The 13,569-nt window shown below is 33.6% G+C and overlaps 2 protein-coding genes and 1 long non-coding RNA gene across 6 annotated transcripts in view; 2 read left to right on the top strand and 1 right to left on the bottom strand.

Moving 5' to 3' along the window:
• The first annotated feature begins 562 nt into the window (after nucleotides 1-562).
• On the top strand, nucleotides 563-3,066 carry LOC122537223 (elongator complex protein 3). The gene is made up of 9 exons (XM_043670247.1): nucleotides 563-737; nucleotides 844-1,085; nucleotides 1,176-1,379; nucleotides 1,447-1,700; nucleotides 1,779-1,968; nucleotides 2,045-2,262; nucleotides 2,347-2,607; nucleotides 2,686-2,867; nucleotides 2,944-3,066. Exons 1-9 carry the CDS (start codon nucleotides 719-721, stop codon nucleotides 3,027-3,029), a joined length of 1,656 nt encoding a protein of 551 aa, XP_043526182.1. The 5' UTR covers nucleotides 563-718; the 3' UTR covers nucleotides 3,030-3,066.
• A 271-nt stretch (nucleotides 3,067-3,337) lies between these two features.
• The window catches only part of LOC122537209 (TBC1 domain family member 1), a 30,856-nt gene continuing 20,624 nt past the window's right edge, over nucleotides 3,338-13,569 (top strand). Inside the window, exon 1 of one of the 3 annotated variants that reach the window (XM_043670230.1) lies at nucleotides 3,338-3,613. The gene's annotated coding sequence lies outside the window, so the exon portion shown is untranslated. Of the gene's footprint in view, nucleotides 3,614-5,837; nucleotides 5,972-13,569 lie in introns of those variants that run through there. The other 2 variants (XM_043670229.1, XM_043670231.1) reach the window with 2 other exon arrangements.
• Nucleotides 5,453-6,799, bottom strand: LOC122537210. 2 transcript variants are annotated; one of them, XR_006308567.1, is made up of 3 exons: nucleotides 6,766-6,799; nucleotides 6,024-6,612; nucleotides 5,453-5,933 (listed from the first exon to the last, which is right to left on the bottom strand). It is a non-coding gene; the product is annotated as an uncharacterized LOC122537210 (long non-coding RNA). The 2 variants fall into 2 exon arrangements; XR_006308566.1 differs by lacking the exon at nucleotides 6,766-6,799 and having other exon boundaries at nucleotides 6,024-6,699.

The following is a 13,569-nucleotide window of genomic DNA, read 5'->3' as shown; positions in this document are numbered from 1 at the left end:
ATTTTATATAATGCTCACTGTTTTAAATCACAATTATATTTAGTATTGCAAAAAAAGTCTAAAAGTTATTAATTAGAATTTTTATCCGAGGATTTCTGAATAATTTTCCACCTTCCTGTGCTTCCTCCTTTCCGCATAAAATATACTACGTAATACTTCTACGTATACTTATATCGTAATATTAGAGATTGCAATTATATCGATTAAATATCGCAATATTTTTACTATTTTTATGATGTTGTATTTAAATTAAAATCATTATCAACGTATTTTGTATTAACGTGAGACAAATATAATTCCTTTACCTAATTGTTTTTGTTTATTAAATAACCAAGTATGTGTAGTTTTATATTTTAATCTAACTTAAATAAACATGTCTTAAGTAATTTAATTCCAGTTTTTATGTTAAAGTTTTTCTATTATAAATGCTATTCTAAAACACTGTTCTATGTTTGTTCTTGTTTGTGATAATAAAAATAATACTATTATGTTTATTGCTTTAATTAAAATTTTTATTTTACCGTAATAAATAACAGATGGCGCAAAAAAGTCTAATTTTTTTCAAGATTGGTACTTATCCTTAGTCAATGACTGAAACATGGATGTTTTACCAAACATAACCTTAAAATTGAATCTTGTTCAACAATAAATATTTATACCTTGCAAAAGGTAGTGGCAATTTTATTATTTGTAATACGTTTTATTTAAAAATATCATCATGGTAAAAAAAAGAAAAGGTAAATTATTGGGAAAAAAATTTTATATATAATAATTTATTTTACAGTATTATTTATAGAAAAGATAGTTTCACTATTTGATTAAGTACGCTGTATTCAATTTTAGAATTTGAACAAAGTAAGGAAGAACGTATGGTTATAACTATTGGAGAAATTATACAAGAACTATTGAAAGCACATGATGAAAACAGAGATGTTGATTTAAATAAACTAAAAACTCGAATTGCTTCTAAATATGGTTTGGAAACTTCACCAAGATTGGTTGATATTATAGCAGCTGTTCCTGTTGATGCAAGAAATATATTAGTACCAAAATTAAAAGCCAAACCAATTAGAACTGCCAGTGGAGTTAGTATTTTGTTTTATTATGAGGGTGCAATTATAATTGCAAATTGTCTGTAAATCATAGTTTGACTCTGTTTAATTTGATCTTTGTAGATTGCTGTTGTGGCTGTAATGTGTAAACCTCATAGATGTCCTCATATTAATATGACAGGAAATATTTGTGTATATTGTCCTGGTGGACCTGACTCTGACTTTGAATACTCTACGCAGTCTTATACTGGTTATGAACCTACATCGATGAGAGCTATTAGAGCCAGGTATAATCCATTTCTACAAACTAGACACCGTGTAGAACAGGTAACGTTAGAAACTTATTAATTATGTCACATAAAAAACATTAAATGATAATCACAAAATGTTACAGTTGAAACAATTAGGGCACAGTGTAGATAAAATTGAATTTATTGTTATGGGAGGTACTTTCATGTCTCTGCCAGAGGATTACAGAGATTACTTTATTCGAAACTTACATGATGCTCTCTCTGGTCATGTAAGCAGTAATGTTGATGAAGCAGTCAAATTTTCTGAACGGAGTCGCACAAAATGTATTGGTATCACTATAGAAACACGTCCTGATTATTGCCTTAAAAAACATCTTTCCGATATGTTACGTTACGGGTACATATATTATAATAATTTATAAAGATAAATATTTTTTTATCTTCTTTAAACTCGTATTTCGAACAAATGTAACAGGTGTACTCGTTTAGAGATTGGAGTTCAATCTGTATATGAAGACATAGCACGAGATACTAACAGAGGACACACAGTTCGTGCAGTGTGCGAAAGTTTTCAACTATCGAAAGATGCCGGTTTTAAAGTAATAGCGCATATGATGCCAGATTTACCAAATGTCGATATTGAAAGGGATGTTAATCAATTCATTGTGAGTTGTAACTCTATTCGTAATATATTTTTTATTCATTTTTATAATTCTTCAAAGAAATTATACATATTTTTAGGAATTCTTTGAAAATCCCGCTTTCAGAGCAGATGGTCTGAAGATTTATCCAACGTTAGTTATTCGTGGTACAGGCTTATATGAATTATGGAAAACTGGAAGATATAAAAGCTATCCACCGAGCGTTTTAATAGATCTTATAGCTCGAATTTTGGCTCTAATACCGCCTTGGACTCGTGTGTATCGTGTACAAAGAGATATACCTATGCCTTTAGTCAGGTAATCTTATTTATATAATTACATCACATTCTCACTTTATAATGTTATCTCTATTTAATTTAAATTTATTTTTAAAATGCGCAGTTCGGGCGTAGAACATGGAAATTTACGCGAATTGGCACTGGCAAGAATGAAAGATTTAGGAATGGATTGTCGTGATGTTAGAACTCGAGAAGTTGGCATTCAGGAAATACATCATAAAGTAAAACCTTATGAAGTAGAACTTATACGTCGTGATTACGTTGCCAATGGTGGGTGGGAAACATTTTTGTCTTACGAAGATCCTACACAAGATATTTTAGTTGGTTTGTTGAGATTAAGAAAATGTTCAAGCGATACATTTAGGTAAAATCAAATCATTGAAATTATTGTAAGAATATATTTGAAACATTGAAACTCATATTAATCAAATATGTTTTACAGACCAGAACTTAAAGACAGATGTTCAATAGTAAGAGAACTTCATGTATATGGTAGTGTCGTTCCAGTAAACGCTCGTGATCCTACAAAATTTCAACATCAAGGATTCGGAATGTTACTAATGGAAGAAGCTGAACGAATAGCAAAGGAAGAACATAGATCTCACAAAATTGCTGTCATATCAGGTACAAATCTTATATAATACAATTCTAACAATATTATAAGTATTATAAGTATCATTACACATATGATTCTATCCAGGTGTCGGGACTAGGAACTATTACAGAAAAATGGGATACGAACTCGACGGTCCGTACATGTCAAAAATGCTTATACCCTGCAAATAGATGCTATTTTCTCTTCATAAATAAAACAATGAGAAAAAAAAATTTTCTTTCATTTTCTTCTTTCAACACTTGAGCAAAATGAATATAACATATCGACTTATATATCGAATCGTTTCCGACGTAATTTGAATTTTCATAGTCATTGAAATTATTGGAAATCTTAAAATTAGAGTTTCAATACTGTAAAAAATTTAAATTCTGAATATTTCGATATCCAAGATTCGAACGCCGATTATCTGTGGTCCCCCCACTTTTTCGCGCGCCACCTGCTGACGGCGCTCGGAGAGAGTAAACAAAAGCGAGTTGCATTCGTGACACCGGTGTCGATCAGTGAACGTCGTTGTTCGAGTTTTGTCCGGGTTGTAATGTGTGTTTCTTCAAATAAAAGTCGATCGCGAACGCGCAATTCGGCAGGAACGAATTATCGCGTGTTTATCCGACGCTTTAACGTTTGCGCGACCGACGCGAAGATGCCGTGCAAGGATTGGGTCGGTGAACGTTAGATGCGAGAACATTTGTGTCAATTCAGGACAAACGGCATCTAGAGAGAAAGCGGAATTATCCTGGCGCCAAATCACAGGAGGGTAAGTAAATGTCAAGTAACAAACACTCATTGGAATTTAGGTTAGGTCCTGCAATATTTTCAAAAAATTCATTCCCTTACGATATGAAATCCATGATTACTGGATTGAAGGACTGTTGACCTTGTATCTGTCAACTTAGTACACGCAATATATTTGTTAAATAAAATATATTCCATATAATTACAAAAAAATGTTATCTCACAAAAGTCTTGATTTGCATAAAAATGCACAGCCTAATTATATCGATGCTAAAATGAAATTTACGTTGTTATGTAAATAAACATAATTGTAGTGTAATAGTGAATTGCTCTATGCAATTATTCTCTTGTTACAGTATGTGAAAATTGTTTAGTACCAAATAATTTGCGAATTGTAATAGGTGCAAGGTTTCAAAGGTTATGTCGTTAAGACATTTCGACATCGTAAAGAAAAAAAAAATCGTTCTGGACGCAATAATAACTTCCGTGAGTTTGCTTGAGCAATAAATTACGTCTGCAATTAGAGTTACTTAACATGATATTTTTTAACGTTCGCGAGGCTCGATTATATTTCCTAGAGTCATCAAAATTACCTGCTCGAAAACTTGTTTTGTTTCGCTGCGTTTTGTCACTTACAGAGTCTAAAACGATATCTACAAGTCGCAGAAATTTAAAACAATATAGTTTATATTTTTTTTATCTTCATTTCGATGCTTTCAATACTTTTACGCCTATCTGTGTCGAAATCGTTTCATTTGGTTTCAGGAAGTAAATTGCTCAAATTTGTTTATCAACAGAGAAAATATTTCCATCTCTGTGCGTTATTTGTGAAATTCTAATATCAATAAAAATGAGATAGTAAACTTCTTTGTTAAGGTTTCGCCTGGTTAATTTTTTAAATACGGCAGTAATACGGATTATCGAGAAATAATTCGCATAAGCCCGATTTTCTAATGTTTGGTTGAGCAACGTGCAGGTGGAAAGTGATGCACCGAGTTCGACGACCTCTAGTGTCATAACACGCCAATTACGTCACTATTCGAAATATCACCGAAGACCTGTAAGAATTATAAAATATAAACTGTGTCAAATGTTATAAACAATACATATTTATTTATTCTTTGGCATAGTTAAATTGATAGTCTACAGGTTCTAGTGACTAATTTAGTATCTATTTCCATATATTAATTTGGAATACTGTCAATACATTGAACTTTTTGCTGTTATCTAAAATGAGGAAATGAAATTCATGATTTCTAACAAAAATAAGAAAAGAATTTTATATGTATTTCGAAATAAACTTTACCACATAGAATTTGAAAATTAAAAATTGAGGTTTAAATCATTTAGATCAATTAGATCATTCATTTATGCTTCTATATTTAAATAAGCAAATAAAATATTAATCGTGTAATTTCATCAGTACGGTGTTACTCACGTCAGGTACTTCAATTAGATAAATTTAAAACAATAAATTTATTGTCTCGAAGATTGCATAATCTTAATTGTCGATTAAGAAGCACGACAAGAACAGTTCCACGCGAGCGGTAATTCTTTCGTGCATGCACAGGTTGCACCCACGCAGTCGTATACAATAGTGCCACGTTAACTGGTCAGGATTTTGCTTTGCTGACTATCTCTATCCTCACCACTTCTTGAAACTGTCTGTGAAATTCATACAGATATGTGAAAATTATTACAGTGTATAATATGTTCACAGAAAATATGTGAAAATTATTACAGTGTATAATACGTTCACAGAAAATACTGTTCATGAATCACTATGTAAAATGAACAAAAGTATCAAGTATCCATATTTAATTCATTCTTAATGTGGAAAGAAAATACTGGGAATTCCTCAGAAGTAGATACGCTTTTCGTTAATTGACCGGATAAGATTTTGATTCACGGCCAATTAGCAAGACACTATTGTACAAAGTTGTACATACAAAGATACTTATATGTGTATTTGTGTATGTTACGGCTCTCTACAATGTATAGAGTACCTTTCATAGGTAGCGAATCTGTGTTTCGTGCGACGATTTTGGCTCGGTGCTCGCGATATATTCGCAAAGTGGCCGCCAGTCATGAATTCGTCTCCGACCGGCCAATTAGACGACTCACGATCTATAGTAAATATCCGGCTACTATTATTAAGTTTGTCCTTAACGATCGTTACGGGTATCATCTCGCAACCATTAGCTCCCGTTGCACGAATGGCATCGGAGCCGTTCGCGGACCTCGCGAAGCTACCGGACCGTGATCTGGTGATTGTGTATTTGCATCGTTTCCATTAAGTGGTTCCAGGATCCACTTCGCTCAGGAATATCGTGTATTCGATCCTGTGGAAACATCGTATCACGCTAACTACACCACATAAGTAAGTTCAGCACGAACAGTTTAAGTAAAGTAAAATGGAAACATTTGGTTACCAATGTAATCGATAATAGAGAAGATTAAAACATTGACACTCTGTAAATTTACGATCGTGTTGAAAATTGTTCTATTTAGAGAAATTTGGCGAGAATCGCGGCTGCTTCACGCTTGCTGGCCATCAGAGATGAATCATCTTGAGTCATCTTAATTTCTTTCTGGTAGTGCACGCTGAAAGTAAATCTTCTTTAAGAAGGAAACTTTGGGAAATCATTTTTAGAAATGTTGAACGCTGTCTTTTATTCTAACGAATTAGAGAGCAACTTTGCTTGTTATGTCAACATTGATAAACACTATAATAAAGTATATACTGACCGGTAAAAGTACTTAATACGCACCGAAGCAAACATTCACCTACATTTATTCAAATAATAATATGTTATATATGCCATAATTTATACTGAGAATTCCTCGTATCAAGTTCGTACGCCTGTACTTCCGAGATAAGGGATCAATGTGTCCATACAATTTTCCAGGTGAAACATTCTAAGGCAATTAATAGAAAGTGTTTGCTCATGTTCCTAAATGTACTAGCGTTGTGTTGTCCAAATGTATTGACACAGTCAGGGACACAGTCTCTCGTAATATCTAAAAATACCGAAAGATGGCGACTACAAAGTAATTCAAATTTTTCTATTCTACTCTATATTAAAAAGTATGTTTTATTTATATCATATTACTATAATGTACAATTATATAATTGTATAATGCATAATAGTATATATATTACAGCATACTTACCAACATATTTCGAAATTCTATTATGTTTTCTACAACATATAAAAATCGTACGTAGCGTGTGTGTATACTTATTATATACGTATTATATAAAGTTTTCTGTGTTCCTCATAAAATTGTAAAAGAAAAAGAATAAAAACAAGACAGTCTATCTAGTAATTGCTTCTTCACGTCAATTCTTGAAAAATTATTTCCTGCACGATTATCTTATCTGGAATAATTAATACATCATTATAGTGTTGATAATGGTTATCGCAATACTGTTGATTTAAAATTACCATCGCAATGTTCTCACCAATGTTCTCTCCAAGCAAGCAGCTGAGTATGCTTATATTATTTGCATCGTTCGTCTCGTTTTATCAGCATTTTCTTTTAGGATGCTCACACGGCATTATGCGCAATGATTTTGCATCTTTGTCCAGCGAAGTGGCGTGTTACGCGTTGTTGCACTTATGAGGAATGTTCGGTACTATGCTTGCACGCCCACGCATTTGCCAGATAAGACGTCGACATGTGCACTGAACATTGCCGGAAAGTGGGACACTCCTGGTTGACCATGAATTTCTTGTTAAGCTTCGCGGATTTATGTTTAAGCGTCGGTATTGCGTTCCATGGAATCTAGATTGAATTAATAGGGGATTAATTTGACTCGCGCGAGAGCCCGCCATCTTAGAGGTAGTTTCCATTATATTCGTGTGTACGTCGTTTCGAAATTTAAAAACCAACGAAACTTGTATCAGCATCATGTTCTGATAGAACGTTTAAAACTATCAAAACGTTCATTTTGATATCGATTAACATTGGCAAATTGCAAGACTTTTTTCTGTATAATTTGACACTTTCATGTCAAATGATCAACTGGTTTTTAAGTTGCAAAATTTACTGATATTTCTTGATGTTACGTAAAAGAATTTATTGTATGGATAACACGTCGCGACTTGTACAATTTTCGCCAGTAATATTAGTTCAGTTGTGCAAGGCCACTCAAATTAGGTTTTAAAGTGTGCCCAAATGCTACGAGAATAATTGTAAATAAGAATTCGATATACAGGATATTCCTATTCTCTCTAATTGAATATCGCAATAAGCGTTAATATCGTATAAACAAGAAAAAATCGTTCGTCACATTTTGTATGTCTAGAAAAAATGTCGAGATTTGAAGCAGATTTAAAGATATAATTTCATTTTGGTATCAGTTATTGATTCCCGAGTTCTTTTTTTTTTTTTTTCGCCCTGGGGATACAGGTTGAGAACCGACGTGTGCTAAGTAAATTGAAAGATCGATGGACGCTGTCCAATTGCCCGACACAGATCGATACGTATCGATACGAGTTCTAAAACTCAATTCCGTGACGAAATTGGAACGCCATGTTGATCACTCGTTGTGCAAAGTTATCGAGACTTTATAATGTGCATTGCATTTAACGCACAGAGCTGTTATAATTATCATAGTGCACGACATTGAAATTTCTCAGAGAGTATTTACTTCTACACGTTTTTGCGATCGTCACGAGATCGTTATTGTACGATCGAGTTTGTTTATAAACTTATAAATGCTGATAATATATTCCAGCCGATATTGAACGTCAACCGATATAAAAAAAAAAAAAGTTATATCACGAACATACTGATAAGAAGGTGTCACTATCTACGAATTATCGACATCATTGGACGTTATCGTAATTTGTGCATTTATACACGGATCATTTTTTAAATCTGCTTCTCGGCGTTCTTTTTCTTGATATTTCCTGACAACCTTTATTAAAATGAGAAGGGAGCTAAGATAAATATGACAAGATGAAGATATCTTCTAATGTAACGCGTACGAGAACAGGGAAGCACGCAGGAGCATGTAATCTCGCGTGACATATTTTAATCGCTATACGTTACGCGTTGGCTAGTAATATACAGAGCACGACGATAAATTGCACCACTCGACGAGCCTCTGTATCTCGTAAAAAATTATTTAATAAAAGCCGTGTGCAAGAACCGCCGCTATTAATTCCCGGGAACCGGGTGAAAATATGGCGAAATTGGTTGTGACGTCCAGCGAATATGTTTTAAAGAGCACTCCCCGAACACGTGAATGTAAGAAAAAAAAAAAAAATCTGACAGTACTCTCGTGAAAGGATAAATCGCTCGTTCTAGAAGCAAGCGAAATTTCATAATAAAATTTTAGAAGACGAATTTCAAATCGCGTTTGTCAAGGACCCTCGGAAACTAAATTGGTCGATTCCACTTTTTATTAATCTCTCAATTTCATTACACACGTACATGATTAATATTCAATTCTCAAGAAACTTGTTTCCGTAAATTTATTCATGGCGAATGACATGCATAAATAATGGACAGAACTGGAATGCTATGTAGAATATGAAAATCAATCAACAGTTTCTTTCTATTCTTTCTTCTTATAATCTGCTCAGATAAGTCAGTTTGTCAAATTTTAATAATTGTTTACTAATTTCAGCGATGAAGTTGATACACAAACATAATGTTTAAAGAGTGCTAGAGAGCTTGAAAGTCTGATAAAAAATTGAAAACGGAAATTGTTGTCCAACGAGTCTCGAATTCACGCTAACAAGCTCGTATTTTGGAGTGATCCAAGAAATTATTGTACTTGCCAAAACAGATATAGGCGCATACTGCTAAGATTTCGATCGTTTCCCCCGTATCGACATTCGTTGTACACGTGCATCGCTTACGTAACGCGCACGATGCACTCACGCCTCTGTACATATACGTGATTCTATTTCCGATGAGGATGCGTTTCGTAGTCGAAAGGCTTAAACGACGTACAATATAAACTACCGAACAATATTTATTCCCTGGTTGAAACGCGGCCAATCGATTTATATGTTTAGCATTTGCGAAAAAAAAGCATGAGAAAGATGAGAGAGAAGCTGCTCCTTCCATATTTTGTCGCTCTTAGCTTTGACGTCAGATAGACCGGTTACGTTTAAATAGAGAAAATAAGCAACCTGTATATAGGAAATAACTTCAGTAGAAAATGTCGATGTCCGAAATTTCGGTTTCGTTCTTCTAAACTCTCGTCCAGTGATGAGAATGTAATTGGACAAAGTTTTGTTACAAAAGTTTAAGATTTATTATACATAGACATATCTATCAATAAGAAATTAAAAAACTACCAATTGATTTAAAAACAACTCAGTTTTAGAATTTATTCTTGGAGATAATTGGAAACGCTGATTATTATTTTTATTTTTAAAAAATATCAAAATTCGAATTTTTCATTGATGCTAGTAAAATGACGACAATTTATGAAGGATGACAAGTATAAACAGTTGAATGATTACTGACAGTGACTAGAATTTAGTAAACAAAAGTATCTCAGTAAGATTCCTTATTTTAATTTGAAACGATGGCTGACATTTGTTCCATAACTCGAAGGACATTTCTTGGAAACATACGACCACGTGATTAATTGTATAGTTGACTTATGACCCTTACCGCACTCTGCGCGGTGCATGTATAGTACCTCTGTTAATAAGAAGAGGAGGCAGTTAAAATTACGCATTACGTATCGTTTTATTGTTACATTTAGAATTCGAATTCTTTGAAATATTTCAGTAAAATCTTCCGTCGTTTAAAACTCTTAAATTGAATTTTAAATAGCATCGTGTGACGCAGATGAAGACAAATTCACTCTGATCTTTTTTATTGTATGTGCAGTCAGTTAAATATCTGACGACTATTGTCCAAGATTTACTGTGCAATGGCATTATCTATGCAGTACATATTTCGAGATATCTTATAAAATTGAAAATCACAAGTGAGAAACATGATAAATCTTTCCTTTGTAAAATTTAATATGTTACTAAAAAATCATCTTTGCATTTCGTTAATTGAAAGATTTAATAATTCATAAATTCGAACTTGAAGAGTTAAAAATGTCAATGTCCAAAATCATCTTTGCATTTCGTTAATTGAAAGATTTAATAATTCATGAATTCGAAGACTTAAAAATTTCAATGTCCAAAAATCTCTCTCTCTCTCTCTCTCTCTCTCTAAAAATTCGAATAAAAAACTGTAACAACCAATTGCAACGTCTCTGTTCGTTTTTGGCTATCCTCTTCAAAATGATAGAACTTGAAGCCAGAAACCTCACCCACTTATTATCAGCAACCGGATTAACCAAAATTAACAAAAGGCTGATAAGAAGCCTGATGCATGATAAACATGGTGGATAACAGTAGCGTTGCACAGCAACATGTTTTTTTTTTTTTTTTCCTCTCTACAACTCGTCCGCGTGTTAAGATTGCCGGTGGTCGAGTATACCACCATTAGAAGACGACACTCGACGGTACTTGGTCGGCTTCAAACGAGGACGTGGCAAAAGAAGAGGGTTAATAACGTAGAAACAGAGTTGTACGTCGCGCGAAAATATCACGATAATCAGTACATAGTAGCGGGAGCAATGGGAACAAATTGAAAAAAAAAAAAATTCACAATCTATTGTACATTCGATCCGTTATCGGCTATTTATTAACCAAGATATCGATTCTTTCTCCTTGCCAAACTATTGTCATATTCCAGCTAAGCTATAGTAACAATTAAAAGCCGCACGTGAATAATATGATGAAGCCATTTTTGTTGGTTTTCCGATTTTCCTGTCGTTCGATGGGTGAAAAAAAAAAAAAGTATTTCAATATAAAACACTTGAAAAGAAGTAATTTATGTTCGAGTTTATTTGACGGAAAATTTGCTATTTCAAGTGAAACGAGTTTATAATACAGTTTAAGATGTACCGAAGGAAAGACACCGAGTCCTACTGTAAGAAATGTACATATATATAATGTATATAAATTCCTCGCCACGCCTCGCTGCAAAAAATGTAACGCATACATATGCACGTATGGCAAAGTTGATGGAAGGGGGTTAATTAGCGTAGAAGGGCTGGCTCGGTTACACGAAACAAGAAAACACACGGTAGTTCTTACTCTTTGTTTAAAATGGCGAAGTATGTAGCATGATTACGGTGATCTCGCAAAATTCAGACAAATTCCCAAGGTGATCAAATTGCTGGGGACAAAACTAGAATGCTCAATCGATTTTCATTACGTTACACTCACTCGCGATTCTGCAATTAAACAAAACATTTAATTGTATTCTATCATTCTAATTGTATTTTTAATACAATGTTTCTTTTTTCTTCTGGGATAATATTCAGTTAAGTTTTTTATTTAACAGATTAAGAATCCACGATATATATTCAGAGTTGTGAATCTTTCAATTTAATGCATTTTAATTGCAATATAAATCTTGCAATTAAAAGACACAAGTATATATATTTTATGTCAGAAATGCAAGAAATTTTGACATTAAAGAAATAATTATTTCCTAGATTATTCTATTACACGTAAAATATTTGTCACATCTTTTAAATGTCTGCGAAAGCAAAAAAAAAATTCCACAAGAAGAGTTGAAAAATAACGATTCTATGTCATTCTTTGTTGAAACAAGATCCTGACGGATGCAATTATCGCGATTATGCAATCACAATAGGCCAACGAAATGAAAGGACCTTTCATGGTTCATTGGCACACGTTGGTATTCTTATTGCATTCCAATGGCAGAGTAGCTCCGGATACTGTTACTATGACTACCAGCAGCTAAACTGTTCTATACCATATTGGTAAATCTTGCATAAACTATCGTATCTATCACAATCATATTTACCTTGCTCTTTAATTCTATTCTACCTATTCCTAATCAATTCTCTTGAATAATCCTTTTATTTTATTCTATACTTGTTTCGGTGCTCATAAATAAGACAATCATCTTTATCTTTACTAGTCAGGAGACAAAATAAAATTCAAAAATTGCAACTAAGTCACGTTTCTATTAGATCAATATATTCTCGAGCGAAACTAATTTGAAAATTAATCAAGTAGAATGTCATTCATTAAAATTCTTACTAACATGTAAGAATGAGGAGGATATGACTTAACCATGACAAGATCAACATATCATCTATTCCTTAGACGTATTTTCACGCGCATAAATTGAAAGTCCCGTTTTTTTTTTTTCAAATCCTCCTTGCGCTCGGCCACTAATTCGTTTCTCAGAGTTTCGAATAATCATCATAAAGCAGCTGATTTAATTGGGAACCGATTGGTAACTCTCGAACGACTTACGTGATCCGTTAAATTGCTGACGTTTAACAAGGTCCTCCATTTGGCCGTGAAAAATGTCTATGATGAAACGTTGATGGAGAGGAGGAGGAGGAGGAGGAGGAGGAGGAGAGACCTTGAAATCGCCGCGGGCGCAAGTGCATTGGTACGCGCAATAATTAACCGTTGCGATTGTCTGGAATGAAAATCGTTGTTGCATCGAACGACATGAACACTCGCCGGTTCGGTGACGCAACGACACAAAACCGGTTCCTCCGACACGACCAATCTGCTATTTTTCATTAACACCGGGCACGATCGAGGCGAAACAGGGACAACGAAATGGAATGTAACGAGCCGAATTTTTAAATTTCAATATACGGCATACCGAACGACTTCCAAATTGGAGGTTGCTAAAGCATACGTGATTTTTACTTGTAGATTTTTAATTATATAATGTAATAGATGTTTCATTTTTTCAATTTCAAGCAACTTTATATTCACGAGCGAAGATATAAAAATGAAAATGAATATCCAGCAACTTTTGCACGCAAATATTATAAACATCGAAGAAACATAAAGTATGACATGATCTTTATATGAATGGGGTCGCGTGTTATTCACGCATTCAATTGTAATCACGCAAAGGGACGCTTAATACTTACCATTTCTT

This window comes from Frieseomelitta varia, unplaced genomic scaffold (genome assembly GCF_011392965.1).
Source record: "Frieseomelitta varia isolate USP_RPSP 00005682 unplaced genomic scaffold, Fvar_1.2 scaffold_894, whole genome shotgun sequence".
Taxonomy (NCBI): Eukaryota; Metazoa; Arthropoda; class Insecta; order Hymenoptera; family Apidae; genus Frieseomelitta; species Frieseomelitta varia.
This window is presented reverse-complemented; position numbering and strand designations above follow the sequence as displayed.